The following is a 27,101-nucleotide window of genomic DNA, read 5'->3' as shown; positions in this document are numbered from 1 at the left end:
ATCGTGGAGTACATGAAGGTCGCAGTGAGTAATATCGTGGAGTACATGAAGGTCGCAGTGAGTAATATCGTGGAGTACATGAAGGCCGCAGTGAGTAATATCGTTGAGTACATGAAGGTTGCAGTGAGTAATATCGTGGAGTACATGAAGGTCGCAGTGAGTAATATCGTGGAGTACATGAAGGTTGCAGTGAGTAATATCGTGGAGTACATGAAGGTCGCAGTGAGTAATATCGTGGAGTACATGAAGGTCGCAGTGAGTAATATCGTGGAGTACATGAAGGTCGCAGTGAGTAATATCGTGGAGTACATGAAGGTCGCAGTGAGTAATATCGTGGAGTACATGAAGGCCGCAGTGAGTAATATCGTGGAGTACATGAAGGCCGCAGTGAGTAATATCGTTGAGTACATGAAGGTCGCAGTGAGTAATATCGTGGAGTACATGAAGGCCGCAGTGAGTAATATCGTGGAGTACATGAAGGTCGCAGTGAGTAATATCGTGGAGTACATGAAGGTCGCAGTGAGTAATATCGTGGAGTACATGAAGGTCGCAGTGAGTAATATCGTGGAGTACATGAAGGTCGCAGTGAGTAATATCGTGGAGTACATGAAGGTCGCAGTGAGTAATATCGTGGAGTACATGAAGGTCGCAGTGAGTAATATCGTGGAGTACATGAAGGTCGCAGTGAGTAATATCGTGGAGTACATGAAGGTCGCAGTGAGTAATATCGTGGAGTACATGAAGGTCGCAGTGAGTAATATCGTGGAGTACATGAAGGCCGCAGTGAGTAATATCGTGGAGTACATGAAGGTCGCAGTGAGTAATATCGTGGAGTACATGAAGGTCGCAGTGAGCAATATCGTGGAGGATGGTGAGTGAACTAGAGGAGGAGGATAATTGTTAATGTTGTAGATCACTGTCCAAGGACTCGACCCTCTGTGTTGTCCAGGCGTCACTGCTGCTTGTATGACACTGTTGTTGTCCAGGCGTCACTGCTGCTTGTATGACACTGTTGTTGTCCAGGCGTCACTGCTGCTTGTATGACACTGTTGTTGTCCAGGCGTCACTGTTGCCTGTATGACACTGTTGTTGTCCAGGCGTCACTGCTGCTTGTATGACACTGTTGTTGTCCAGGCGTCACTGCTGCTTGTATGACACTGTTGTTGTCCAGGCGTCACTGCTGCCTGCATGACACTGTTGTTGTCCAGGCGTCACTGCTGCCTGCATGACACTGTTGTTGTCCAGGCGTCACTGTTGCCTGTATGACACTGTTGTTGTCCAGGCGTCACTGCTGCTTGTATGACACTGTTGTTGTCCAGGCGTCACTGCTGCTTGTATGACACTGTTGTTGTCCAGGCGTCACTGCTGCTTGTATGACACTGTTGTTGTCCAGGCGTCACTGCTGCTTGTATGACACTGTTGTTGTCCAGGCGTCACTGCTGCTTGTATGACACTGTTGTTGTCCAGGCGTCACTGCTGCTTGTATGACACTGTTGTTGTCCAGGCGTCACTGCTGCTTGTATGACACTGTTGTTGTCCAGGCGTCACTGCTGCTTGTATGACACTGTTGTTGTCCAGGCGTCACTGCTGCTTGTATGACACTGTTGTTGTCCAGGCGTCACTGCTGCTTGTATGACACTGTTGTTGTCCAGGCGTCACTGTTGCCTGTATGACACTGTTGTTGTCCAGGCGTCACTGTTGCCTGCATGACACTGTTGTTGTCCAGGCGTCACTGCTGCTTGTATGACACTGTTGTTGTCCAGGCGTCACTGCTGCTTGTATGACACTGTTGTTGTCCAGGCGTCACTGCTGCCTGCATGACACTGTTGTTGTCCAGGCGTCACTGCTGCCTGCATGACACTGTTGTTGTCCAGGCGTCACTGTTGCCTGCATGACACTGTTGTTGTCCAGGCGTCACTGTTGCTTGTATGACACTGTTGTTGTCCAGGCGTCACTGCTGCTTGTATGACACTGTTGTTGTCCAGGCGTCACTGCTGCCTGCATGACACTGTTGTTGTCCAGGCGTCACTGTTGCTTGTATGACACTGTTGTTGTCCAGGCGTCACTGCTGCCTGTATGACACTGTTGTTGTCCAGGCGTCACTGCTGCCTGTATGACACTGTTGTTGTCCAGGCGTCACTGTTGCTTGTATGACACTGTTGTTGTCCAGGCGTCACTGCTGCCTGCATGACACTGTTGTTGTCCAGGCGTCACTGCTGCTTGTATGACACTGTTGTTGTCCAGGCGTCACTGTTGCCTGTATGACACTGTTGTTGTCCAGGCGTCACTGCTGCCTGCATGACACTGTTGTTGTCCAGGCGTCACTGCTGCTTGTATGACACTGTTGTTGTCCAGGCGTCACTGCTGCCTGCATGACACTGTTGTTGTCCAGGCGTCACTGTTGCCTGCATGACACTGTTGTTGTCCAGGCGTCACTGCTGCTTGTATGACACTGTTGTTGTCCAGGCGTCACTGCTGCCTGCATGACACTGTTGTTGTCCAGGCGTCACTGTTGCTTGTATGACACTGTTGTTGTCCAGGCGTCACTGCTGCTTGTATGACACTGTTGTTGTCCAGGCGTCACTGCTGCCTGCATGACACTGTTGTTGTCCAGGCGTCACTGTTGCTTGTATGACACTGTTGTTGTCCAGGCGTCACTGCTGCCTGCATGACACTGTTGTTGTCCAGGCGTCACTGCTGCTTGTATGACACTGTTGTTGTCCAGGCGTCACTGTTGCCTGTATGACACTGTTGTTGTCCAGGCGTCACTGCTGCCTGCATGACACTGTTGTTGTCCAGGCGTCACTGCTGCTTGTATGACACTGTTGTTGTCCAGGCGTCACTGCTGCCTGCATGACACTGTTGTTGTCCAGGCGTCACTGTTGCCTGCATGACACTGTTGTTGTCCAGGCGTCACTGCTGCTTGTATGACACTGTTGTTGTCCAGGCGTCACTGCTGCCTGCATGACACTGTTGTTGTCCAGGCGTCACTGCTGCCTGCATGACACTGTTGTTGTCCAGGCGTCACTGCTGCCTGCATGACACTGTTGTTGTCCAGGCGTCACTGCTGCTTGTATGACACTGTTGTTGTCCAGGCGTCACTGCTGCCTGCATGACACTGTTGTTGTCCAGGCGTCACTGCTGCCTGCATGACACTGTTGTTGTCCAGGCGTCACTGCTGCCTGCATGACACTGTTGTTGTCCAGGCGTCACTGCTGCCTGCATGACACTGTTGTTGTCCAGGCGTCACTGCTGCCTGTATGACACTGTTGTTGTCCAGGCGTCACTGCTGCCTGCATGACACTGTTGTTGTCCAGGCGTCACTGCTGCTTGTATGACACTGTTGTTGTCCAGGCGTCACTGCTGCCTGCATGACACTGTTGTTGTCCAGGCGTCACTGCTGCTTGTATGACACTGTTGTTGTCCAGGCGTCACTGTTGCCTGCATGACACTGTTGTTGTCCAGGCGTCACTGCTGCTTGTATGACACTGTTGTTGTCCAGGCGTCACTGCTGCCTGCATGACACTGTTGTTGTCCAGGCGTCACTGCTGCTTGTATGACACTGTTGTTGTCCAGGCGTCACTGCTGCCTGCATGACACTGTTGTTGTCCAGGCGTCACTGTTGCCTGTATGACACTGTTGTTGTCCACGCGTCACTGTTGCCTGTATGACACTGTTGTTGTCCAGGCGTCACTGTTGCCTGCATGACACTGTTGTTGTCCAGGCGTCACTGTTGCCTGCATGACACTGTTGTTGTCCAGGCGTCACTGTTGCCTGTATGACACTGTTGTTGTCCAGGCGTCACTGTTGCCTGCATGACACTGTTGTTGTCCAGGCGTCACTGTTGCCTGCATGACACTGTTGTTCTCTAGGCGTCACTGTTGCCTGCATGACACTGTTGTTGTCCAGGCGTCACTGTTGCCTGTATGACACTGTTGTTGTCCAGGCGTCACTGTTGCCTGCATGACACTGTTGTTGTCCAGGCGTCACTGTTGCCTGTATGACACTGTTGTTGTCCAGGCGTCACTGTTGCCTGCATGACACTGTTGTTGTCCAGGCGTCACTGTTGCCTGTATGACACTGTTGTTGTCCAGGCGTCACTGTTGCCTGTATGACACTGTTGTTGTCCACGCGTCACTGTTGCCTGCATGACACTGTTGTTGTCCAGGCGTCACTGTTGCCTGCATGACACTGTTGTTGTCCAGGCGTCACTGTTGCCTGTATGACACTGTTGTTGTCCACGCGTCACTGTTGCCTGCATGACACTGTTGTTGTCCAGGCGTCACTGTTGCCTGCATGACACTGTTGTTGTCCAGGCGTCACTGTTGCCTGTATGACACTGTTGTTGTCCACGCGTCACTGTTGCCTGCATGACACTGTTGTTGTCCAGGCGTCACTGTTGCCTGCATGACACTGTTGTTGTCCAGGCGTCACTGTTGCCTGCATGACACTGTTGTTGTCCAGGCGGCACTGCTGCCTGCATGACACTGTTGTTGTCCAGGCGTCACTGTTGCCTGCATGACACTGTTGTTGTCCAGGCGGCACTGCTGCCTGCATGACACTGTTGTTGTCCAGGCGTCACTGTTGCCTGCATGACACTGTTGTTGTCCAGGCGTCACTGCTGCCTGCATGACACTGTTGTTGTCCAGGCGGCACTGCTGCCTGCATGACACTGTTGTTGTCCAGGCGTCACTGTTGCCTGCATGACACTGTTGTTGTCCAGGCGTCACTGCTGCCTGCATGACACTGTTGTTGTCCAGGCGGCACTGCTGCCTGCATGACACTGTTGTTGTCCAGGCGTCACTGTTGCCTGCATGACACTGTTGTTGTCCAGGCGTCACTGCTGCCTGCATGACACTGTTGTTGTCCAGGCGTCACTGCTGCCTGCATGACACTGTTGTTGTCCAGGCGTCACTGCTGCCTGCATGACACTGTTGTTGTCCAGGCGTCACTGCTGCCTGCATGACACTGTTGTTGTCCAGGCGTCACTGTTGCCTGTATGACACTGTTGTTGTCCAGGCGTCACTGCTGCCTGCATGACACTGTTGTTGTCCAGGCGTCACTGCTGCCTGCATGACACTGTTGTTGTCCAGGCGTCACTGCTGCCTGCATGACACTGTTGTTGTCCAGGCGGCACTGCTGCCTGCATGACACTGTTGTTGTCCAGGCGTCACTGTTGCCTGCATGACACTGTTGTTGTCCAGGCGTCACTGCTGCCTGCATGACACTGTTGTTGTCCAGGCGTCACTGTTGCCTGTATGACACTGTTGTTGTCCAGGCGTCACTGCTGCCTGCATGACACTGTTGTTGTCCAGGCGTCACTGCTGCCTGCATGACACTGTTGTTGTCCAGGCGTCACTGTTGCCTGTATGACACTGTTGTTGTCCAGGCGTCACTGCTGCCTGCATGACACTGTTGTTGTCCAGGTGTCACTGTTGCCTGTATGACACTGTTGTTGTCCAGGCGTCACTGTTGCCTGCATGACACTGTTGTTGTCCAGGCGTCACTGCTGCCTGCATGACACTGTTGTTGTCCAGGCGTCACTGCTGCCTGCATGACACTGTTGTTGTCCAGGCGTCACTGTTGCCTGTATGACACTGTTGTTGTCCAGGCGTCACTGCTGCCTGCATGACACTGTTGTTGTCCAGGCGTCACTGCTGCCTGCATGACACTGTTGTTGTCCAGGCGTCACTGTTGCCTGTATGACACTGTTGTTGTCCAGGCGTCACTGCTGCCTGCATGACACTGTTGTTGTCCAGGCGTCACTGCTGCCTGCATGACACTGTTGTTGTCCAGGCGTCACTGTTGCCTGCATGACACTGTTGTTGTCCAGGCGTCACTGCTGCCTGTATGACACTGTTGTTGTCCAGGCGTCACTGTTGCCTGCATGACACTGTTGTTGTCCAGGCGTCACTGCTGCCTGTATGACACTGTTGTTGTCCAGGCGTCACTGCTGCCTGCATGACACTGTTGTTGTCCAGGCGTCACTGTTGCCTGCATGACACTGTTGTTGTCCAGGCGTCACTGTTGCCTGCATGACACTGTTGTTGTCCAGGCGTCACTGCTGCCTGTATGACACTGTTGTTGTCCAGGCGTCACTGCTGCCTGTATGACACTTGTTGTCCAGGCGTCACTGCTGCCTGTATGACACTGTTGTTGTCCAGGCGTCACTGCTGCCTGCATGACACTGTTGTTGTCCAGGCGTCACTGCTGCCTGCATGACACTGTTGTTGTCCAGGCGTCACTGTTGCCTGCATGACACTGTTGTTGTCCAGGCGTCACTGTTGCCTGCATGACACTGTTGTTGTCCAGGCGTCACTGTTGCCTGCATGACACTGTTGTTGTCCAGGCGTCACTGCTGCCTGCATGAAACTGTTGTTGTCCAGGCGTCACTGCTGCCTGCATGACACTGTTGTTGTCCAGGCGTCACTGCTGCCTGCATGACACTGTTGTTGTCCAGGCGTCACTGCTGCCTGCATGACACTGTTGTTGTCCAGGCGTCACTGCTGCCTGCATGACACTGTTGTTGTCCAGGCGTCACTGCTGCCTGCATGACACTGTTGTTGTCCAGGCGTCACTGCTGCCTGCATGACACTGTTGTTGTCCAGGCGTCACTGCTGCCTGCATGACACTGTTGTTGTCCAGGCGTCACTGCTGCCTGCATGACACTGTTGTTGTCCAGGCGTCACTGCTGCCTGCATGACACTGTTGTTGTCCAGGCGTCACTGCTGCCTGCATGACACTGTTGTTGTCCAGGCGTCACTGCTGCCTGCATGACACTGTTGTTGTCCAGGCGTCACTGCTGCCTGCATGACACTGTTGTTGTCCAGGCGTCACTGCTGCCTGCATGACACTGTTGTTGTCCAGGCGTCACTGCTGCCTGCATGACACTGTTGTTGTCCAGGCGTCACTGCTGCCTGCATGACACTGTTGTTGTCCAGGCGTCACTGCTGCCTGCATGACACTGTTGTTGTCCAGGCGTCACTGCTGCCTGCATGACACTGTTGTTGTCCAGGCGTCACTGCTGCCTGCATGACACTGTTGTTGTCCAGGCGTCACTGTTGCCTGCATGACACTGTTGTTGTCCAGGCGTCACTGTTGCCTGCATGACACTGTTGTTGTCCAGGCGTCACTGTTGCCTGCATGACACTGTTGTTGTCCAGGCGTCACTGTTGCCTGCATGACACTGTTGTTGTCCAGGCGTCACTGTTGCCTGTATGACACTGTTGTTGTCCAGGCGTCACTGTTGCTTGTATGACACTGTTGTTGTCCAGGCGTCACTGTTGCCTGCATGACACTGTTGTTGTCCAGGCGTCACTGTTGCCTGCATGACACTGTTGTTGTCCAGGCGTCACTGTTGCCTGCATGACACTGTTGTTGTCCAGGCGTCACTGTTGCCTGCATGACACTGTTGTTGTCCAGGCGTCACTGTTGCCTGCATGACACTGTTGTTGTCCAGGCGTCACTGCTGCCTGCATGACACTGTTGTTGTCCAGGCGTCACTGCTGCCTGCATGACACTGTTGTTGTCCAGGCGTCACTGCTGCCTGCATGACACTGTTGTTGTCCAGGCGTCACTGCTGCCTGCATGACACTGTTGTTGTCCAGGCGTCACTGCTGCCTGCATGACACTGTTGTTGTCCAGGCGTCACTGTTGCCTGTATGACACTGTTGTTGTCCAGGCGTCACTGTTGCTTGTATGACACTGTTGTTGTCCAGGCGTCACTGCTGCCTGCATGACACTGTTGTTGTCCAGGCGTCACTGCTGCCTGTATGACACTGTTGTTGTCCAGGCGTCACTGCTGCCTGTATGACACTGTTGTTGTCCAGGCGTCACTGCTGCCTGCATGACACTGTTGTTGTCCAGGCGTCACTGTTGCCTGCATGACACTGTTGTTGTCCAGGCGTCACTGTTGCCTGCATGACACTGTTATTGTCCAGGCGTCACTGCTGCCTGTATGACACTGTTGTTGTCCAGGCGTCACTGTTGCCTGCATGACACTGTTGTTGTCCAGGCGTCACTGCTGCCTGCATGACACTGTTGTTGTCCAGGCGTCACTGCTGCCTGCATGACACTGTTGTTGTCCAGGCGTCACTGTTGCCTGCATGACACTGTTGTTGTCCAGGCGTCACTGTTGCCTGCATGACACTGTTGTCCAGGCGTCACTGCTGCCTGTATGACACTGTTGTTGTCCAGGCGTCACTGTTGCCTGCATGACACTGTTGTTGTCCAGGCGTCACTGTTGCCTGCATGACACTGTTGTTGTCCAGGCGTCACTGCTGCCTGCATGACACTGTTGTTGTCCAGGCGTCACTGTTGCCTGCATGACACTGTTTTTGTCCAGGCGTCACTGTTGCCTGCATGACACTGTTGTTGTCCAGGCGTCACTGCTGCCTGCATGACACTGTTGTTGTCCAGGCGTCACTGCTGCCTGTATGACACTGTTGTTGTCCAGGCGTCACTGTTGCCTGCATGACACTGTTGTTGTCCAGGCGTCACTGCTGCCTGTATGACACTGTTGTTGTCCAGGCGTCACTGCTGCCTGTATGACACTGTTGTTGTCCAGGCGTCACTGTTGCCTGCATGACACTGTTGTTGTCCAGGCGTCACTGCTGCCTGTATGACACTGTTGTTGTCCAGGCGTCACTGTTGCCTGCATGACACTGTTGTTGTCCAGGCGTCACTGCTGCCTGTATGACACTGTTGTTGTCCAGGCGTCACTGTTGCCTGTATGACACTGTTGTTGTCCAGGCGTCGCTGCTGCCTGTATGACACTGTTGTTGTCCAGGCGTCACTGTTGCCTGCATGACACTGTTGTTGTCCAGGCGTCACTGTTGCCTGCATGACACTGTTGTTGTCCAGGCGTCACTGCTGCCTGTATGACACTGTTGTTGTCCAGGCGTCACTGTTGCCTGTATGACACTGTTGTTGTCCAGGCGTCACTGTTGCCTGCATGACACTGTTGTCCAGGCGTCACTGCTGCCTGCATGACACTGTGTGTTGTCCAGGCGTCACTGTTGCCTGCATGACACTGTTGTTGTCCAGGCGTCACTGCTGCCTGTATGACACTGTTGTTGTCCAGGCGTCACTGTTGCCTGCATGACACTGTTGTTGTCCAGGCGTCACTGCTGCCTGTATGACACTGTTGTTGTCCAGGCGTCACTGTTGCCTGCATGACACTGTTGTTGTCCAGGCGTCACTGCTGCCTGTATGACACTTGTTGTCCAGGCGTCACTGCTGCCTGTATGACACTGTTGTTGTCCAGGCGTCACTGCTGCCTGTATGACACTGTTGTTGTCCAGGCGTCACTGTTGCCTGCATGACACTGTTGTTGTCCAGGCGTCACTGCTGCCTGTATGACACTGTTGTTGTCCAGGCGTCACTGCTGCCTGCATGACACTGTTGTTGTCCAGGCGTCACTCTTGCCTGCATGACACTGTTGTTGTCCAGGCGTCACTGCTGCCTGCATGACACTGTTGTTGTCCAGGCGTCACTGCTGCCTGCATGACACTGTTGTTGTCCAGGCGTCACTGCTGCCTGCATGACACTGTTGTTGTCCAGGCGTCACTGTTGCCTGCATGACACTGTGTGTTGTGCAGGCGTCACTGCTGCCTGCATGACACTGTGTTGTTGTCCAGGCGTCACTATTGCCTGCATGACACTGTTGTTGTCCAGGCGTCACTGTTGCCTGCATGACACTGTTGTTGTCCAGGCGTCACTGCTTCCTGCATGACACTGTTGTTGTCCAGGCGTCACTGTTGCCTGCATGACACTGTTGTTGTCCAGGCGTCACTGCTGCCTGCATGACACTGTTGTTGTCTAGGCGTCACTGTTGCCTGCATGACACTGTTGTTGTCCAGGCGTCACTGTTGCCTGCATGACACTGTTGTTGTCCAGGCGTCACTGTTGCCTGCATGACACTGTTGTTGTCCAGGCGTCACTGTTGCCTGCATGACACTGTTGTCCAGGCGTCACTGTTGCCTGCATGACACTGTTGTTGTCCAGGCGTCACTGTTGCCTGCATGACACTGTTGTTGTCCAGGCGTCACTGTTGCCTGCATGACACTGTTGTTGTCCAGGCGTCCTGTTGCCTGCATGACACTGTTGTTGTCCAGGCGTCACTGCTTCCTGCATGACACTGTTGTTGTCCAGGCGTCACTGCTGCCTGCATGACACTTGTCCAGGCGTCACTGCTGCCTGCATGACACTGTTGTTGTCCAGGCGTCACTGCTGCCTGCATAACACTTGCTGTCCAGGCGTCACTGCTGCCTTCATGACACTGTGTGTTGTTGTCCAGGCGTCACTGCTGCCTGCATGACACTGTTGTTGTCCAGGCGTCACTGCTGCCTGCATGACACTGTGTGTTGTCCAGGCGTCACTGCTGCCTGCATGACACTGTGTTGTTGTCCAAGCGTCACTGCTGCCTGCATGACACTGTGTGTTGTTGTCCAGGCGTCACTGCTGCCTGCATGACACTGTGTTGTTGTCCAGGCGTCACTGCTGCCTGCATGACACTGTGTTGTTGTCCAGGCGTCACTGCTGCCTGCATGACACTGTGTGTTGTTGTCCAGGCGTCACTGCTGCCTTCATGACACTGTGTGTTGTTGTCCAGGCGGCACTGCTGCCTGCATGACACTGTGTGTTGTTGTCCAGGCGTCACTGCTGCCTGCATGACACTGTGTTGTTGTCCAGGCGTCACTGCTGCCTGCATGACACTGTGTTGTTGTCCAGGCGTCACTGCTGCCTGCATGACACTGTGTTGTTGTCCAGGCGTCACTGCTGCCTGCATGACACTTGTTGTTGTCCAGGCGTCACTGCTGCCTGCATGACACTGTGTTGTTGTCCAGGCGTCACTCCTGCCTGCATGACACTGTGTGTTGTTGTCCAGGCGTCACTCCTGCCTGCATGACACTGTGTGTTGTTGTCCAGGCGTCACTGCTGCCTGCATGACACTGTGTTGTTGTCCAGGCGTCACTGCTGCCTGCATGACACTGTGTTGTTGTCCAGGCGTCACTGCTGCCTGCATGAAACTGTGTTGTTGTCCAGGCGTCACTGCTGCCTGCATGACACTGTGTTGTTGTCCAGGCGTCACTGCTGCCTGCATGACACTGTGTTGTTGTCCAGGCGTCACTGCTGCCTGCATGACACTGTTGTTGTTGTCCAGGCGTCACTGCTGCCTGCATGACACTGTGTGTTGTTGTCCAGGCGTCACTGCTGCCTGCATGACACTGTGTTGTTGTCCACGCGTCACTGCTGCCTGCATGACATTGTGTGTTGTTGTCCACGCGTCACTGCTGCCTGCATGACACTGTGTGTTGTTGTCCACGCGTCACTGCTGCCTGCATGACAGTGTGTGTTGTTGTCCAGGCGTCACTGCTGCCTGCATGACACTGTGTGTTGTTGTCCAAGCGTCACTGCTGCCTGCATGACACTGTGTGTTGTTGTCCAGGTGTCACTGCTGCCTGCATGACACTGTTGTTGTTGTCCAGGCGTCACTGCTGCCTGCATGACACTGTTGTTGTCCAGGCGTCACTGCTGCCTGCATGACTGTGTGTTGTTGTCCAGGCGTCACTGCTGCCTGCATGACACTGTGTGTTGTTGTCCAGGCGTCACTGCTGCCTGCATGACACTGTGTGTTGTTGTCCAGGCGTCACTGCTGCCTGCATGACACTGTGTGTTGTTGTCCAGGCGTCACTGCTGCCTGCATGACACTGTGTTGTTGTCCAGGCGTCACTGCTGCCTGCATGACACTGTTGTTGTTGTCCAGGCGTCACTGCTGCCTGCATGACTGTGTGTTGTTGTCCAGGCGTCACTGCTGCCTGCATGACACTGTGTTGTTGTCCAGGCGTCACTGCTGCCTGCATGACTGTTGTTGTTGTTCAGGCGGCACTGCTGCCTGCATGCCACTGTGTTGTTGTCCAGGCGTCACTGCTGCCTGCATGACACTGTGTTGTTGTCCAGGCGTCACTGCTGCCTGCATGACACTGTGTTGTTGTCCAGGCGTCACTGCTGCCTGCATGACACTGTGTTGTTGTCCAGGCGTCACTGCTGCCTGCATGACACTGTGTTGTTGTCCAGGCGTCACTGCTGCCTGCATGACACTGTGTTGTTGTCCAGGCGTCACTGCTGCCTGCATGACACTGTGTTGTTGTCCAGGCGTCACTGCTGCCTGCATGACACTGTTGTTGTTGTCCAGGCGTCACTGCTGCCTGCATGACACTGTGTGTTGTTCAGGCGTCACTGCTGCCTGCATGACACTGTTGTTGTCCAGGCGTCACTGCTGCCTGCATGACACTTGTTGTTGTCCAGGCGTCACTGCTGCCTGCATGACACTGTGTTGTTGTCCAGGCGTCACTGCTGCCTGCATGACACTGTGTGTTGTTGTCCAGGCGTCACTGCTGCCTGCATGACACTGTTGTTGTTGTCCAGGCGTCACTGCTGCCTGCATGACACTGTTGTTGTCCAGGCGTCACTGCTGCCTGCATGACACTGTTGTTGTTCAGGCGTCACTGCTGCCTGCATGACACTGTGTGTTGTTGTTCAGGCGTCACTGCTGCCTGCATGACACTGTGTTGTTGTCCAGGCGTCACTGCTGCCTGCATGACACTGTTGTTGTTTACCAGGCGTCACTGCTGCCTGCATGACACTGTTGTTGTCCAGGCGTCACTGCTGCCTGCATGACACTGTGTTGTTGTCCAAGCGTCACTGCTGCCTGCATGACACTTGTTGTCCAGGCGTCACTGCTGCCTGCATGACACTGTGTGTTGTTGTTCAGGCGTCACTGCTGCCTGCATGACACTGTGTTGTTGTCCACGCGTCACTGCTGCCTGCATGACACTGTTGTTGTTCAGGCGTCACTGCTGCCTGCATGACACTGTTGTTGTTCAGGCGTCACTGCTGCCTGCATGACACTGTGTGTTGTTGTCCACGCGTCACTGCAATAATCATCAATATTACTACCTTACATCCCAGTTCCTCATTATTAATGAACGTAAGATTAAGAGTAGTTGTTGGTACGTGTACAAAGAGACTGTAAGTGAGTGAGATTGTTCCTTCAAACTGGTGACTCCTGCCAGTCTCTGCCACACACTTCCATTTTTGTCTTCAATTGAAGTCACCAAGCTAGCGGATGTTAGGCGCTGTGTTTGGCCGATTTTCCAGACAGTACTTGAGTAGCAGTAGTTGATCTCTGGACTACTGGCAAGTTGTATCCGCTGTTTCACATATATGTATAACAATGTGAGTTATTGGGAATGTTGATAGATGCTGCTAAAGTTGTGGTAACTGTCATGCAGGTGGGAAAAAATATGTACCGTGATGTACACCTGGACTGACTACTTTCAGATGTGTTGAGCTGCAAGTGGAATGAACTGTGATGTGTTCAGAGTAAACAAAAGATGGCGCAGTTAGTGTTTCGTGGTAGGGTTACGTCAAGTAAGGTTTGTCACGTTGACTGAGCCAGCTCTTAAGAGCTGACTCAGTCAACATGAAGAATTTAAGACATTTCAACGGAATTATAGTCGTAATATTTAATGAGATGCAAGGGTAAGCCAGTGGAAGGCGTCGGTTAGATGACCAAAACCTCAAGTCATTATATGACTTAAGACCTGCATTAGGAGATATTTCTGTTTCCTGACAAACCTTACTGACCTGAACCTTCCATTAAAGATAAAGGGGATTATCAGAGACTAGTACTGTCGTCAGGAGGAAACATGGCAGTTGCTGATAAGTAGATCTGTGGTGCATAACCAACAGTAACAGCCTGAGTGACCAGGTGTAAGGTGCAGGCGGGGCCGCCAGGGCGGTCACCTCCAGAAGCAGCTCCAGGTAGACTCCAGGGAGGTATACCTGTAACTACCTCGTACCCAGTTACCTTGTGCCTTTCTCTCTCTTAAGTTCCTCGTTCATCCTCCCTCCTCCATCATCACCTCTCCTTTCCCCCCCTCCCATCCTTCCCCCCCTCCCATCCTTCCCCCCCTCTCATCCCTACCATGATATGGTTATTAAATTATTTCTCCTCCCCTCCCCTCTCTCTCCTGCGACATAATTGCTCTTCTCCCTGTCTCTTTCTTTTACTTTCTCTTGCAGCACACCTGCACACCACACTTGTACACCATACTACACCAGCACACCTGTACACATCACACCTGCACCCCAGCACACCCCCCTGCCCTTCACCTGGGTGATGAAGGGCAGGGGGCGGGTGATGAACGGCAGGGGATGAACGGCAGGGGGTGGATGACGAAGTGCAGGGGTTGATAATGAAGGGCAAGGTGGATGGGTGATGAAGGGCAGGGGGTTGGGTGATGGTCAAGGGGTGCATGATGAAGGGCAGGGGGGTGATGGATGGCAGGGGGGGTTGAGGGAGGGCAGTAGTGGGTGGGAGAAAGGTTGGGTCAGTGTTGGCACCATCACAAGAGAGTGAAAGGTGAGGGGGGGAGTGCCACTTTCTCCACCTCGATCAAAACATTCCACACATACCACAATACAACGCATCCCCCTCCCTCTCCTGTTGACCCCTTCCCCCTCCCTCGCCTTTTTGACCCCTTCCTCTCTCCAGTTGACCCCTTCCTCTCCTGTTGACCTCTTCCCCCGTCCTCTGACGTCACCAAATACCTGCAGGAACCGAGTGTAATGTCAGCTGATCTTTCTTTCCGAGAACACAATAAGGCAAATGTCAGGAAAATGACGAGGGTGGATAATGAGAACTTTCAAAACTAGGAAATAGTGCCAGTGGTAACAATTTTACAATACTTTGTGCTCTCTTTGTTAGAGTATTGTTGAGTGTTGACGGCCCCGTTCAGGGCTGGACAAACATAAGAGATGGAACACGTACACAGATCATTTACGGCCTCCGTAAAGCCAGTAAAGTATTTAAATTACTGGGAACGCCTCAGAGTCCTAAATATGTACTCACCAGAGTGAAGGAGAGAGATATATGATAATATAAACCTGGAAAGTACTCGAGGGATCTAGTTTCAAATCTGTACGTTGCCATAACAACATACTGGCGTCAGAGATATGGGTGAAAATGTGAAATAAACATATTGAAAATCAGAGACGCCGTGGGCACAATAAGAGAACATTGTGTCAACATCCGTTGTCGCAGACTGTTTAATACTGGCAGACGTTAACAGAAATACTGTTGGGACAAGTGCTGAAGTTACTACTTATGAACACAAGACGGTGCAGGATACACTAGGAAGCAGAGGACCGTTGAGTACAGGGAAAGAGAACTTAATAAGTGTTAAGGGACCACGACTCAACACCCTTCCTTCGTGTATGAGAGGAATTACCAACAAAACCCTGGCCGTCTTCAAGAGGAGATTCCACAGATTCCTCAGAACACTTCATGATGAGCCGGGTTGTAGTGCATATGTTGGACTGCGGGCAGCGAGCACTAACAGCTTGACTGATCAGGCCAGCATCCGGGAGGTCAGGTTGGGGACCGGGCCGCGGGGGCGGTGATCTCCGGAAGTAATTCCAGGGAACATAACACGTTTGCATACAAACCACGGTACGCAAGAGAGAGTCGTAAAACACTAGCCATGGGTTCTAACCCCACCCGTACCCTGGTTTGTTTGTAATCGTCTTATTACGATTTCGTAAGTCATGACGGTTTTGAGGGGGCATGAGCTAGAGTTCGTCACGGCCACGCTGGCAGGAGATTCGTCTATAAAAACTTGCATTTGTGGTCACAGTGGTGGCCCATGCTAACCTCCCTATGGTGTAGAAGTATACCTAGTTGGATGAATCTTATTGTAGCCAGCTGGCCCAGTGGCTTACTCACTAGCCATGGGTTCTAACCCCACCTGTACCCTGGTTTAACTCCAGGTAAGTACCAGAACACCCAAGGCTGGGATGGATATATGAGCCAGCAGTAATAGCCTGGTTGATCAGTCAAACACCAGACAAGGTTAGGACAATGTCAGGCCGCAGAGGCAGGAAAACTCTAGAAACTCATCCCATTTAAGGTATATCAAAGGTGTTTAATTAACAGTATAAAACCTCGTGTACAAAGTATCTCAGAGAGGCGGCCATTATAATGTCTTGTTCCACAGCCTCTGTTTTTATCCTCAGATTTTGAGAACACTTGAGAACTTTAGAAACCTGAACTGCTGTACTGAATTGGTTTCTTCCTGCAAAGTTTGGTTTTTAATTTGAGAATGCCTCATCCGATCGTCTTCAAATTTCCAGTGAGGGTGTAAGCCAACCAGGGGGAAGGTTGATGCAAGTGTTGCCAGTGTTATACACTATTCCCGATTTTGGTTTCTGTGCCATAACCTGAGAATGTTTCTTCTGATAAGCTTCAAACCTTTAAGCCTGATACAATTAATAAGAAGGCTGATATTCTTTAAACCTAGTCTGTGTATGTGTTTGCCGATATACTAAAAATAGGTAATAGCTATTCCTCTGAAGATGTGTATAACCACATGAAAGCACTCGGGTTTAATTTCCTGTTTTCAATGTGGTATATTTGCAGTCAGTCATAATATACTGGAGTGAGAGATATGGAAGTGTAAAATAAACACAGTGAGGAGCAGGGGTGCGGTGGGCACAATAAGGGAGCACTGTATCAACATTCGTGGTCCCAGATTATTCAACATCTTACCAGAAGATATCAGAAACACTGCTGGAACAAGTGTAGAAGTCTTTAAGAGGAAACTGGATAAGTATCTTCACCAGGTGCCAGATCAGCCAGGCTGTGATGGATATGTGGGGCAGCGGGCCTCCAGCAGCAACAGCCTGGTTGACCGGGCTAGTACCAGACGAGCCTGCCTCATGGCCGGGCTCCGGAAGTAGAAAGACTTGAAACTACTCTCGTATTATTGTGATTTCTTTCATAGCTGATAATAAATTACGATTATTGGATTCCATGTGATAACTGGTCAACGGTGCTTCTGGTCGGCTTCAAACTTTCAACATTGGTGTGTTTTAGATTGATCTTTTTTTTAGCGGGTTTTATATCATCTGTTTGGCTTATTTATTACTGTTTTTTTCCGAGGCACAAAAAAATGGGTCAGTTTTACCGGAAAAATTACTGACCTATGAAAGGTTGAGGGACTGATTACCTCAAACTCCTTATTTTCCACCTTGCTCAACATTGGACTGAAGAAAGCACTGGCTGGCGAAACGTTTCCAGAATAGAGATACCCAAATGCTACACAAGTGTTATTGATCATTGTGTGATATAACATGGAATTTCAGTTATTGTATTATTGTTAGTATTGTTCCATTTGTTCAGTGGTAAGTGTGAATTGTTCCAGCCAGTACCTGATACTCTTGATAAATGTTATTGTTCAGTAGGTACGTATTAGGTTTGTCAGGAAACAGGATTAGTGCTTCCTGACGACGGTCTTAGTTATATGACGACCCGCAGCTGGAGCTTTTGGTCATCTGACTGAGGCCTTCCCCTGGCTTACCCAGTGGAAGACCGGGTATAAAGTTTAGTGATTGGTCATCTGACTGAGGCCTTCCCCTGGCTTACCCAGTGGAAGACCGGGTATAAAGTTCAGTGATTGGTCATCTGACTGAGGCCTTCCCCTGGCTTACCCAGTGGAAGACCAGGTATAAAGTTTAGTGATTGGTCATCTGACTGAGGCCTTCCCCTGGCTTACCCAGTGGAAGACCAGGCATAAAGTTTAGTGATTGGTCATCTGACTGAGGCCTTCCCCTGGCTTACCCAGTGGAAGACCAGGCATAAAGTTTAGTGATTGGTCATCTGACTGAGGCCTTCCCCTGGCTTACCCAGTGGAAGACTAGGTATAAAGTTCAGTGATTGGTAATGTTGTTGTTGTTGTTGCAGCTGGTGTCGGAGCTGGGAGTGCTGCTGTACCGTGCCCTCGACTACAGTCTGGGTAGTGATGAGGAACGTGACCTCTCGCCCTCCCTCAATCACCTCATCGACCTCATGACCTCAGCAGGTGAGCCTCTCTACACCACCTCCTTTACTCAGTTTAAAGGCAGATGATAACTCTTCAGTTAAGGCCTTTCACATGTGTTGATTGACTTCTTCAGTGACTGACCTCTTTTCTGATTGACCTTCAGTGTGTGTGAGTGTATATATATATATATATATATATATATATATATATATATATATATATATATATATATATATATATATATATATAAATATATATATATATATATATATATATATATATATATATATATATATATATATATATATAATGTGTGTGTGTCGTGCCGAATAGGTAAAATTGGTCAATTGGCAAGAACTCGTTTAAAATTAAGTCCTTTCTAAAATTTTCTCTTATTTAAAGATGTATTTTTTTTCATTTATGTTGATGTAAAAATTAATAATTTTGCACCAAAGGAACCTTAGTAAACTTACCTGACCTTATTATAACAAGTGCAGTTTAATTTAGTCTAATCCAACTAAATATATTTTAGATAAGTTTGCAATAATTTAATAATAAACAAACACAATGAAGTATATTTTTAACGTTAGGTTCAGAATGATTTTTGCAAAATTATTGCATACACAAATTTCCACTTACCTTATTCGGCAAGAAGAGCGTTGCTATTTAAGCCAAAATCGCAAGTTTTACTTATTCGGCACGACATTATATATATATATATATATATATAATATATATATATATATATATATATATATATATATATATATATATATATATTATATATATATATATATATATATATATATATATATATATATATATATATATATATATATATATATATATATATATATATATATATATATATATATATATATATATATATATATATATATTAGTGTAGTGTGTTATAGATACGAGTAATGACATAAGGATTCAGTAGTGTTTATATATTCATGTATATAGTGCAGGAAGTGCAAGGTGGTGTTATGGGGGAGGGTTGGTGATGGGCGTGGGTGGTGGGGGTGGTTTGGGCGTGGGTGGTGGGGGTGGTTTGGGCGTGGGTGGTGGGGGTGGTTTGGGCGTGGGTGGTGGGGGTGGTTTGGGCGTGGGTGGTGGGGGTGGTTTGGGCGTGGGTGGTGGGGGTGGTTTGGGCGTGAGTGGTGGGGGTGGTTTGGGCGTGGGTGGGGGTGTGGGTGAGTGGTGGGGGTAAACGTCTCGTGTCTCCACAAGAAAGGTGAAATGCAGCCTCACATAAGGTCATACTGAGGTAACCTGCTGGTGTGTTTGTACCTGGCCAGGTGTGTGTGTGTTTACCTGGCCAAGTGTGTGTGTGTACCTGGCCAGGTGTGTGTGTGTGTGTGTACCTGGCCAGGTGTGTGTGTGTGTTTACCTGGCCAGGTGTGTGTGTGTACCTGGCCAGGTGTGTGTGTGTGTGTGTGTGTGTACCTGGCCAGGTGTGTGTGTGTGTACCTGGCCAGGTGTGTGTGTGTGTGTACCTGGCCAGGTGTGTGTGTGTGTACCTGGCCAGGTGTGTGTGTGTGTACCTGGCCAGGTGTGTGTGTGTGTACCTGGCCAGGTGTGTGTTTGTGTACCTGGCCAGGTATGTGTACCTGGCCAGGTGTGTGTGTGTACCTGGCCAGGTGTGTGTACCTGGCCAGGTGTGTGTGTGTACCTGGCCAGGTGTGTGTGTGTACCTGGCCAGGTGTGTGTGTGTGTGTACCTGGCCAGGTGTGTGTGTGTACCTGGCCAGGTGTGTGTGTGTACCTGGCCAGGTGTGTGTGTGTGTGTACCTGGCCAGGTGTGTGTGTGTGTACCTGGCCAGGTGTGTGTGTGTACCTGGCCAGGTGTGTGTGTGTACACCTGGCCAGGTGTGTGTGTGTGTGTACCTGGCCAGGTGTGTGTGTGTGTGTACCTGGCCAGGTGTGTGTGTACCTGGCCAGGTGTGTGTGTGTGTACCTGGCCAGGTATGTGTGTGTACCTGGCCAGGTGTGTGTGTGTGTACCTGGCCAGGTGTGTGTGTGTGTACCTGGCCAGGTGTGTGTGTGTACCTGGCCAGGTGTGTGTGTACCTGGCCAGGTGTGTGTGTGTGTGTACCTGGCCAGGTGTGTGTGTGTACCTGGCCAGGTGTGTGTGTGTGTGTGTGTACCTGGCCAGGTGTGTGTGTGTACCTGGCCAGGTGTGTGTGTGTACCTGGCCAGGTGTGTGTGTGTACCTGGCCAGGTGTGTGTGTACCTGGCCAGGTGTGTGTGTGTACCTGGCCAGGTGTGTGTGTGTACCTGGCCAGGTGTGTGTGTGTACCTGGCCAGGTGTGTGTGTGTACCTGGCCAGGTGTGTGTGTGTGTACCTGGTCAGGTGTGTGTGTGTGTACCTGGCCAGGTGTGTGTGTGTACCTGGCCAGGTGTGTGTGTACCTGGCCAGGGGTGTGTGTGTGTGTGTGTGTGTACCTGGCCAGGTGTGTGTGTGTACCTGGCCAGAGGTGTGTATGTGTGCACCTGGCCAGGAGTGTGTGTACCTGTCCAGGAGAGTGTGTACCTGACCAGGAGTGTGTGTGTGTATGTGTGTACCTGGCCAGGTGTGTGTGTGTACCCGGCCAGGTGTGTGTGTACACCTGGCCAGGGGTGTGTATGTGTGTACCTGACCAGGAGAGTGTGTACCTGACCAGGAGAGTGTGTACCTGACCAGGAATGTGTGTGTGTGTGTGTACCTGACCAGGAGAGTGTGTACCTGACCAGGAATGTGTGTGTGTATGTGTGTACCTGGCCAGGAGTGTGTGTGTGTGTGTGTGTGTGTGCCTGGCCAGGTGTGTGTGTGTGTGTGCCTGGCCAGGTGTGTGTGTGTGTGTACCTGGCCAGGTGTGTGTGTGTGTGCCTGGCCAGGTGTGTGTGTGTGTACCTGGCCAGGTGTGTGTGTGTGTACCTGGCCAGGTGTGTGTGTGTACCTGGCCAGGGGTGTGTGTGTGTGTGTGTACCTGGCCAGGAGTGTGTGTGTGTACCTGGCCTGGGGTGTGTGTGTGTGTATGTGAGTACCTGGCCAGGTGTGTGTGTATGTGTGTACCTGGCCAGGTGTGTGTGTGTGTGTACCTGGCCAGGTGTGTGTGTACCTGGCCAGGGGTGTGTATGTGTGCACCTGGCCAGGAGTGTGTGTGTATGTGTGTACCTGGCCAGGGGTGTGTGTGTGTACGTGGCCAGGTGTATGAGTGCAGGGGTCGAGTCATGGCTCCTGACCTCCCAGGCCTTTTGAGTTGTCATACCTACACTTCAAACTGTGCATGAAGTTTACTTCCACCGCTTTTATACTAAGTTTACATCCAGTTTGGGAGTACATTGTGGGTGTGGGGGCGGCGAGAGTACATTGTGGGTGTGGGGGAGAGTACATTGTGGGGGCGGCGAGAGTACATTGTGGGTGTGGGGGCGGCGAGAGTACATTGTGGGTGTGGGGGCGGCGAGAGTACATTGTGGGTGTGGGGGAGAGTACATTGTGGGGGCGGCGAGAGTACATTGTGGGTGTGGGGGAGAGTACATTGTGGGTGTGGGGGAGAGTACATTGTGGGGGCGGCGAGAGTACATTGTGGGTGTGGGGAGAGTACATAAAATTTCCTATGTTCAATAGTTGCCTCTCTTGTTGAAAGAGATAGATAGATAGATAGAGATATATGTCCCTCTGGCAGGCCCCTTGTTCCTTGCGTATGGTGATGGTTGTGAGGTATCAGTCCCCATTGCTGTGAGGATTGAGTCACTGTTGACACAGTTGATGACCTGTACCAGGGTACTCACAACACAGTTGATGACCTGTACCAGGGTACTCACAACACAGTTGATGACCTGTACCAGGGTACTCACAGCACAGTTGATGACCTGTACCAGGGTACTCACAACACAGTTGATGACCTGTACCAGGGTACTCACAACACAGTTGATGACCTGTACGAGGGTACTCACAACACAGTTGATGACCTGTACCAGGGTACTCACAACACAGTTGATGACCTGTACCAGGGTACTCACAACACAGTTGATGACCTGTACCAGGGTACTCACAGCACAGTTGATGACCTGTACCAGGGTACTCACAGCACAGTTGATGACCTGTACCAGGGTACTCACAGCACAGTTGATGACCTGTACCAGGGTACTCACAACACAGTTGATGACCTGTACCAGGGTACTCACAACACAGTTGATGACCTGTACCAGGGTACTCAGCACAGTTGATGACCTGTACCAGGGTACTCACAACACAGTTGATGACCTGTACCAGGGTACTCACAACACAGTTGATGACCTGTACCAGGGTACTCACAACACAGTTGATGACCTGTACCAGGGTACTCACAGCACAGTTGATGACCTGTACCAGGGTACTCACAGCACAGTTGATGACCTGTACCAGGGTACTCAACACAGTTGATGACCTGTACCAGGGTACTCAACACAGTTGATGACCTGTACCAGGGTACTCAACACAGTTGATGACCTGTACCAGGGTACTCAACACAGTTGATGACCTGTACCAGGGTACTCAACACAGTTGATGACCTGTACCAGGGTACTCACAACACAGTTGATGACCTGTACCAGGGTACTCAACACAGTTGATGACCTGTACCAGGGTACTCAACACAGTTGATGACCTGTACCAGGGTACTCAACACAGTTGATGACCTGTACCAGGGTACTCAACACAGTTGATGACCTGTACCAGGGTACTCAACACAGTTGATGACCTGTACCAGGGTACTCACAACACAGTTGATGACCTGTACCAGGGTACTCACAACACAGTTGATGACCTGTACCAGGGTACTCACAGCACAGTTGATGACCTGTACCAGGGTACTCACAACACAGTTGATGACCTGTACCAGGGTACTCACAACACAGTTGATGACCTGTACCAGGGTACTCAGCACAGTTGATGACCTGTACCAGGGTACTCACAACACAGTTGATGACCTGTACCAGGGTACTCACAGCACAGTTGATGACCTGTACCAGGGTACTCACAACACAGTTGATGACCTGTACCAGGGTACTCACAGCACAGTTGATGACCTGTACCAGGGTACTCACAACACAGTTGATGACCTGTACCAGGGTACTCACAACACAGTTGATGACCTGTACCAGGGTACTCACAGCACAGTTGATGACCTGTACCAGGGTACTCACAACACAGTTGATGACCTGTACCAGGGTACTCACAACACAGTTGATGACCTGTACCAGGGTACTCACAGCACAGTTGATGACCTGTACCAGGGTACTCACAACACAGTTGATGACCTGTACCAGGGTACTCTCAGCACAGTTGATGACCTGTACCAGGGTACTCACAACACAGTTGATGACCTGTACCAGGGTACTCACAACACAGTTGATGACCTGTACCAGGGTACTCACAGCACAGTTGATGACCTGTACCAGGGTACTCACAACACAGTTGATGACCTGTACCAGGGTACTCACAACACAGTTGATGACCTGTACCAGGGTACTCACAACACAGTTGATGACCTGTACCAGGGTACTCACAGCACAGTTGATGACCTGTACCAGGGTACTCACAGCACAGTTGATGACCTGTACCAGGGTACTCTCAGCACAGTTGATGACCTGTACCAGGGTACTCACAACACAGTTGATGACCTGTACCAGGGTACTCAACACAGTTGATGACCTGTACCAGGGTACTCACAACACAGTTGATGACCTGTACCAGGGTACTCTCAGCACAGTTGATGACCTGTACCAGGGTACTCACAACACAGTTGATGACCTGTACCAGGGTACTCACAGCACAGTTGATGACCTGTACCAGGGTACTCACAACACAGTTGATGACCTGTACCAGGGTACTCTCAGCACAGTTGATGACCTGTACCAGGGTACTCACAACACAGTTGATGACCTGTAACAGGGTACTCACAACACAGTTGATGACCTGTACCAGGGTACTCACAACACAGTTGATGACCTGTACCAGGGTACTCAACACAGTTGATGACCTGTACCAGGGTACTCACAACACAGTTGATGACCTGTACCAGGGTACTCAACACAGTTGATGACCTGTACCAGGGTACTCACAACACAGTTGATGACCTGTACCAGGGTATTCAACACAGTTGATGACCTGTACCAGGGTACTCACAACACAGTTGATGACCTGTACCAGGGTACTCACAACACAGTTGACCTGTACCAGGGTACTCACAGCACAGTTGATGACTGTACCAGGGTACTCACAGCACAGTTGATGACCTGTACCAGGGTACTCAACACAGTTGATGACCTGTACCAGGGTACTCACAACACAGTTGATGACCTGTACCAGGGTACTCACAACACAGTTGATGACCTGTACCAGGGTACTCACAGCACAGTTGATGACCTGTACCAGGGTACTCACAACACAGTTGATGACCTGTACCAGGGTACTCACAACACAGTTGATGACCTGTACCAGGGTACTCACAGCACAGTTGATGACCTGTACCAGGGTACTCACAACACAGTTGATGACCTGTACCAGGGTACTCACAGCACAGTTGATGACCTGTACCAGGGTACTCACAACACAGTTGATGACCTGTACCAGGGTACTCACAGCACAGTTGATGACCTGTACCAGGGTACTCACAACACAGTTGATGACCTGTACCAGGGTACTCACAACACAGTTGATGACCTGTACCAGGGTACTCACAGCACAGTTGATGACCTGTACCAGGGTACTCACAACACAGTTGATGACCTGTACCAGGGTACTCACAACACAGTTGATGACCTGTACCAGTGTACTCACAGCACAGTTGATGACCTGTACCAGGGTACTCACAACACAGTTGATGACCTGTACCAGGGTACTCACAACACAGTTGATGACCTGTACCAGGGTACTCACAACACAGTTGATGACCTGTACCAGGGTACTCACAGCACAGTTGATGACCTGTACCAGGGTACTCACAGCACAGTTGATGACCTGTACCAGGGTACTCACAACACAGTTGATGACCTGTACCAGGGTACTCAACACAGTTGATGACCTGTACCAGGGTACTCACAACACAGTTGATGACCTGTACCAGGGTACTCTCAGCACAGTTGATGACCTGTACCAGGGTACTCACAACACAGTTGATGACCTGTACCAGGGTACTCACAGCACAGTTGATGACCTGTACCAGGGTACTCACAACACAGTTGATGACCTGTACCAGGGTACTCTCAGCACAGTTGATGACCTGTACCAGGGTACTCACAACACAGTTGATGACCTGTACCAGGGTACTCACAACACAGTTGATGACCTGTACCAGGGTACTCACAACACAGTTGATGACCTGTACCAGGGTACTCAACACAGTTGATGACCTGTACCAGGGTACTCACAACACAGTTGATGACCTGTACCAGGGTACTCAACACAGTTGATGACCTGTACCAGGGTACTCACAACACAGTTGATGACCTGTACCAGGGTACTCAACACAGTTGATGACCTGTACCAGGGTACTCACAACACAGTTGATGACCTGTACCAGGGTACTCACAACACAGTTGACCTGTACCAGGGTACTCACAGCACAGTTGATGACCTGTACCAGGGTACTCACAGCACAGTTGATGACCTGTACCAGGGTACTCAACACAGTTGATGACCTGTACCAGGGTACTCACAACACAGTTGATGACCTGTACCAGGGTACTCACAACACAGTTGATGACCTGTACCAGGGTACTCACAACACAGTTGATGACCTGTACCAGGGTACTCACAACACAGTTGATGACCTGTACCAGGGTACTCACAACACAGTTGATGACCTGTACCAGGGTACTCACAACACAGTTGATGACCTGTACCAGGGTACTCACAACACAGTTGATGACCTGTACCAGGGTACTCACAACACAGTTGATGACCTGTACCAGGGTACTCACAACACAGTTGATGACCTGTACCAGGGTACTCACAACACAGTTGATGACCTGTACCAGGGTACTCACAGCACAGTTGATGACCTGTACCAGGGTACTCACAACACAGTTGATGACCTGTACCAGGGTACTCACAACACAGTTGATGGCCTGTACCAGGGTACTCACAACACAGTTGATGACCTGTACCAGGGTACTCACAACACAGTTGATGACCTGTACCAGGGTACTCACAGCACAGTTGATGACCTGTACCAGGGTACTCACAACACAGTTGATGACCTGTACCAGGGTACTCACAACACAGTTGATGACCTGTACCAGGGTACTCACAACACAGTTGATGACCTGTACCAGGGTACTCACAACACAGTTGATGACCTGTACCAGGGTACTCACAACACAGTTGATGACCTGTACCAGGGTACTCACAACACAGTTGATGACCTGTACCAGGGTACTCACAGCACAGTTGATGACCTGTACCAGGGTACTCACAGCACAGTTGATGACCTGTACCAGGGTACTCACAACACAGTTGATGACCTGTACCAGGGTACTCACAACACAGTTGATGACCTGTACCAGGGTACTCACAACACAGTTGATGACCTGTACCAGGGTACTCACAGCACAGTTGATGACCTGTACCAGGGTACTCACAGCACAGTTGATGACCTGTACCAGGGTACTCACAGAACAGTTGATGACCTGTACCAGGGTACTCACAGCACAGTTGATGACCTGTACCAGGGTACTCACAACACAGTTGATGACCTGTACCAGGGTACTCACAGCACAGTTGATGACCTGTACCAGGGTACTCACAACACAGTTGATGACCTGTACCAGGGTACTCAGCACAGTTGATGACCTGTACCAGGGTACTCACAACACAGTTGATGACCTGTACCAGGGTACTCACAACACAGTTGATGACCTGTACCAGGGTACTCACAACACATATTAAATGTAATAAAACACTGGTAAATGTAATAAAACACTGGTAAATGTAATAAAACACCGGTAAATGTAATAAAACACCGGTAAATGTAATAAAACACCGGTAAATATAATAAAACACTGGTAAATGTAATAAAACACTGGTAAATGTAATAAAACACCGGTAAATGTAATAAAACACCGGTAAATGTAATAAAACACCGGTAAATATAATAAAACACTGGTAAATGTAATAAAACACTGGTAAATGTAATAAAACAGTGTTTTCTCCGGCGACATAAGATCTACACGCAGAACATAAGAA

The 27,101-nt window shown here is 50.5% G+C and overlaps 1 protein-coding gene across 3 annotated transcripts in view; it reads left to right on the top strand.

Annotated features, from left to right (window-relative positions):
- Positions 1-27,101, top strand: part of spir (spire type actin nucleation factor) — a 481,192-nt gene that overhangs the window by 207,230 nt on the left and 246,861 nt on the right. For all 3 annotated transcript variants that reach the window (XM_070093645.1, XM_070093647.1, XM_070093646.1), the window contains exon 3: positions 17,807-17,924. In XM_070093645.1, the coding sequence (XP_069949746.1) occupies positions 17,807-17,924 (118 nt within the window). The remainder of the gene's footprint in view (positions 1-17,806; positions 17,925-27,101) is intronic.

The sequence above is a fragment of the Cherax quadricarinatus genome, chromosome 43 (genome assembly GCF_038502225.1).
Source record: "Cherax quadricarinatus isolate ZL_2023a chromosome 43, ASM3850222v1, whole genome shotgun sequence".
Taxonomy (NCBI): Eukaryota; Metazoa; Arthropoda; class Malacostraca; order Decapoda; family Parastacidae; genus Cherax; species Cherax quadricarinatus.
The sequence above is the reverse complement of the archived record's forward strand: the minus strand, read 5'-3'. Positions and strand labels throughout refer to the sequence as shown.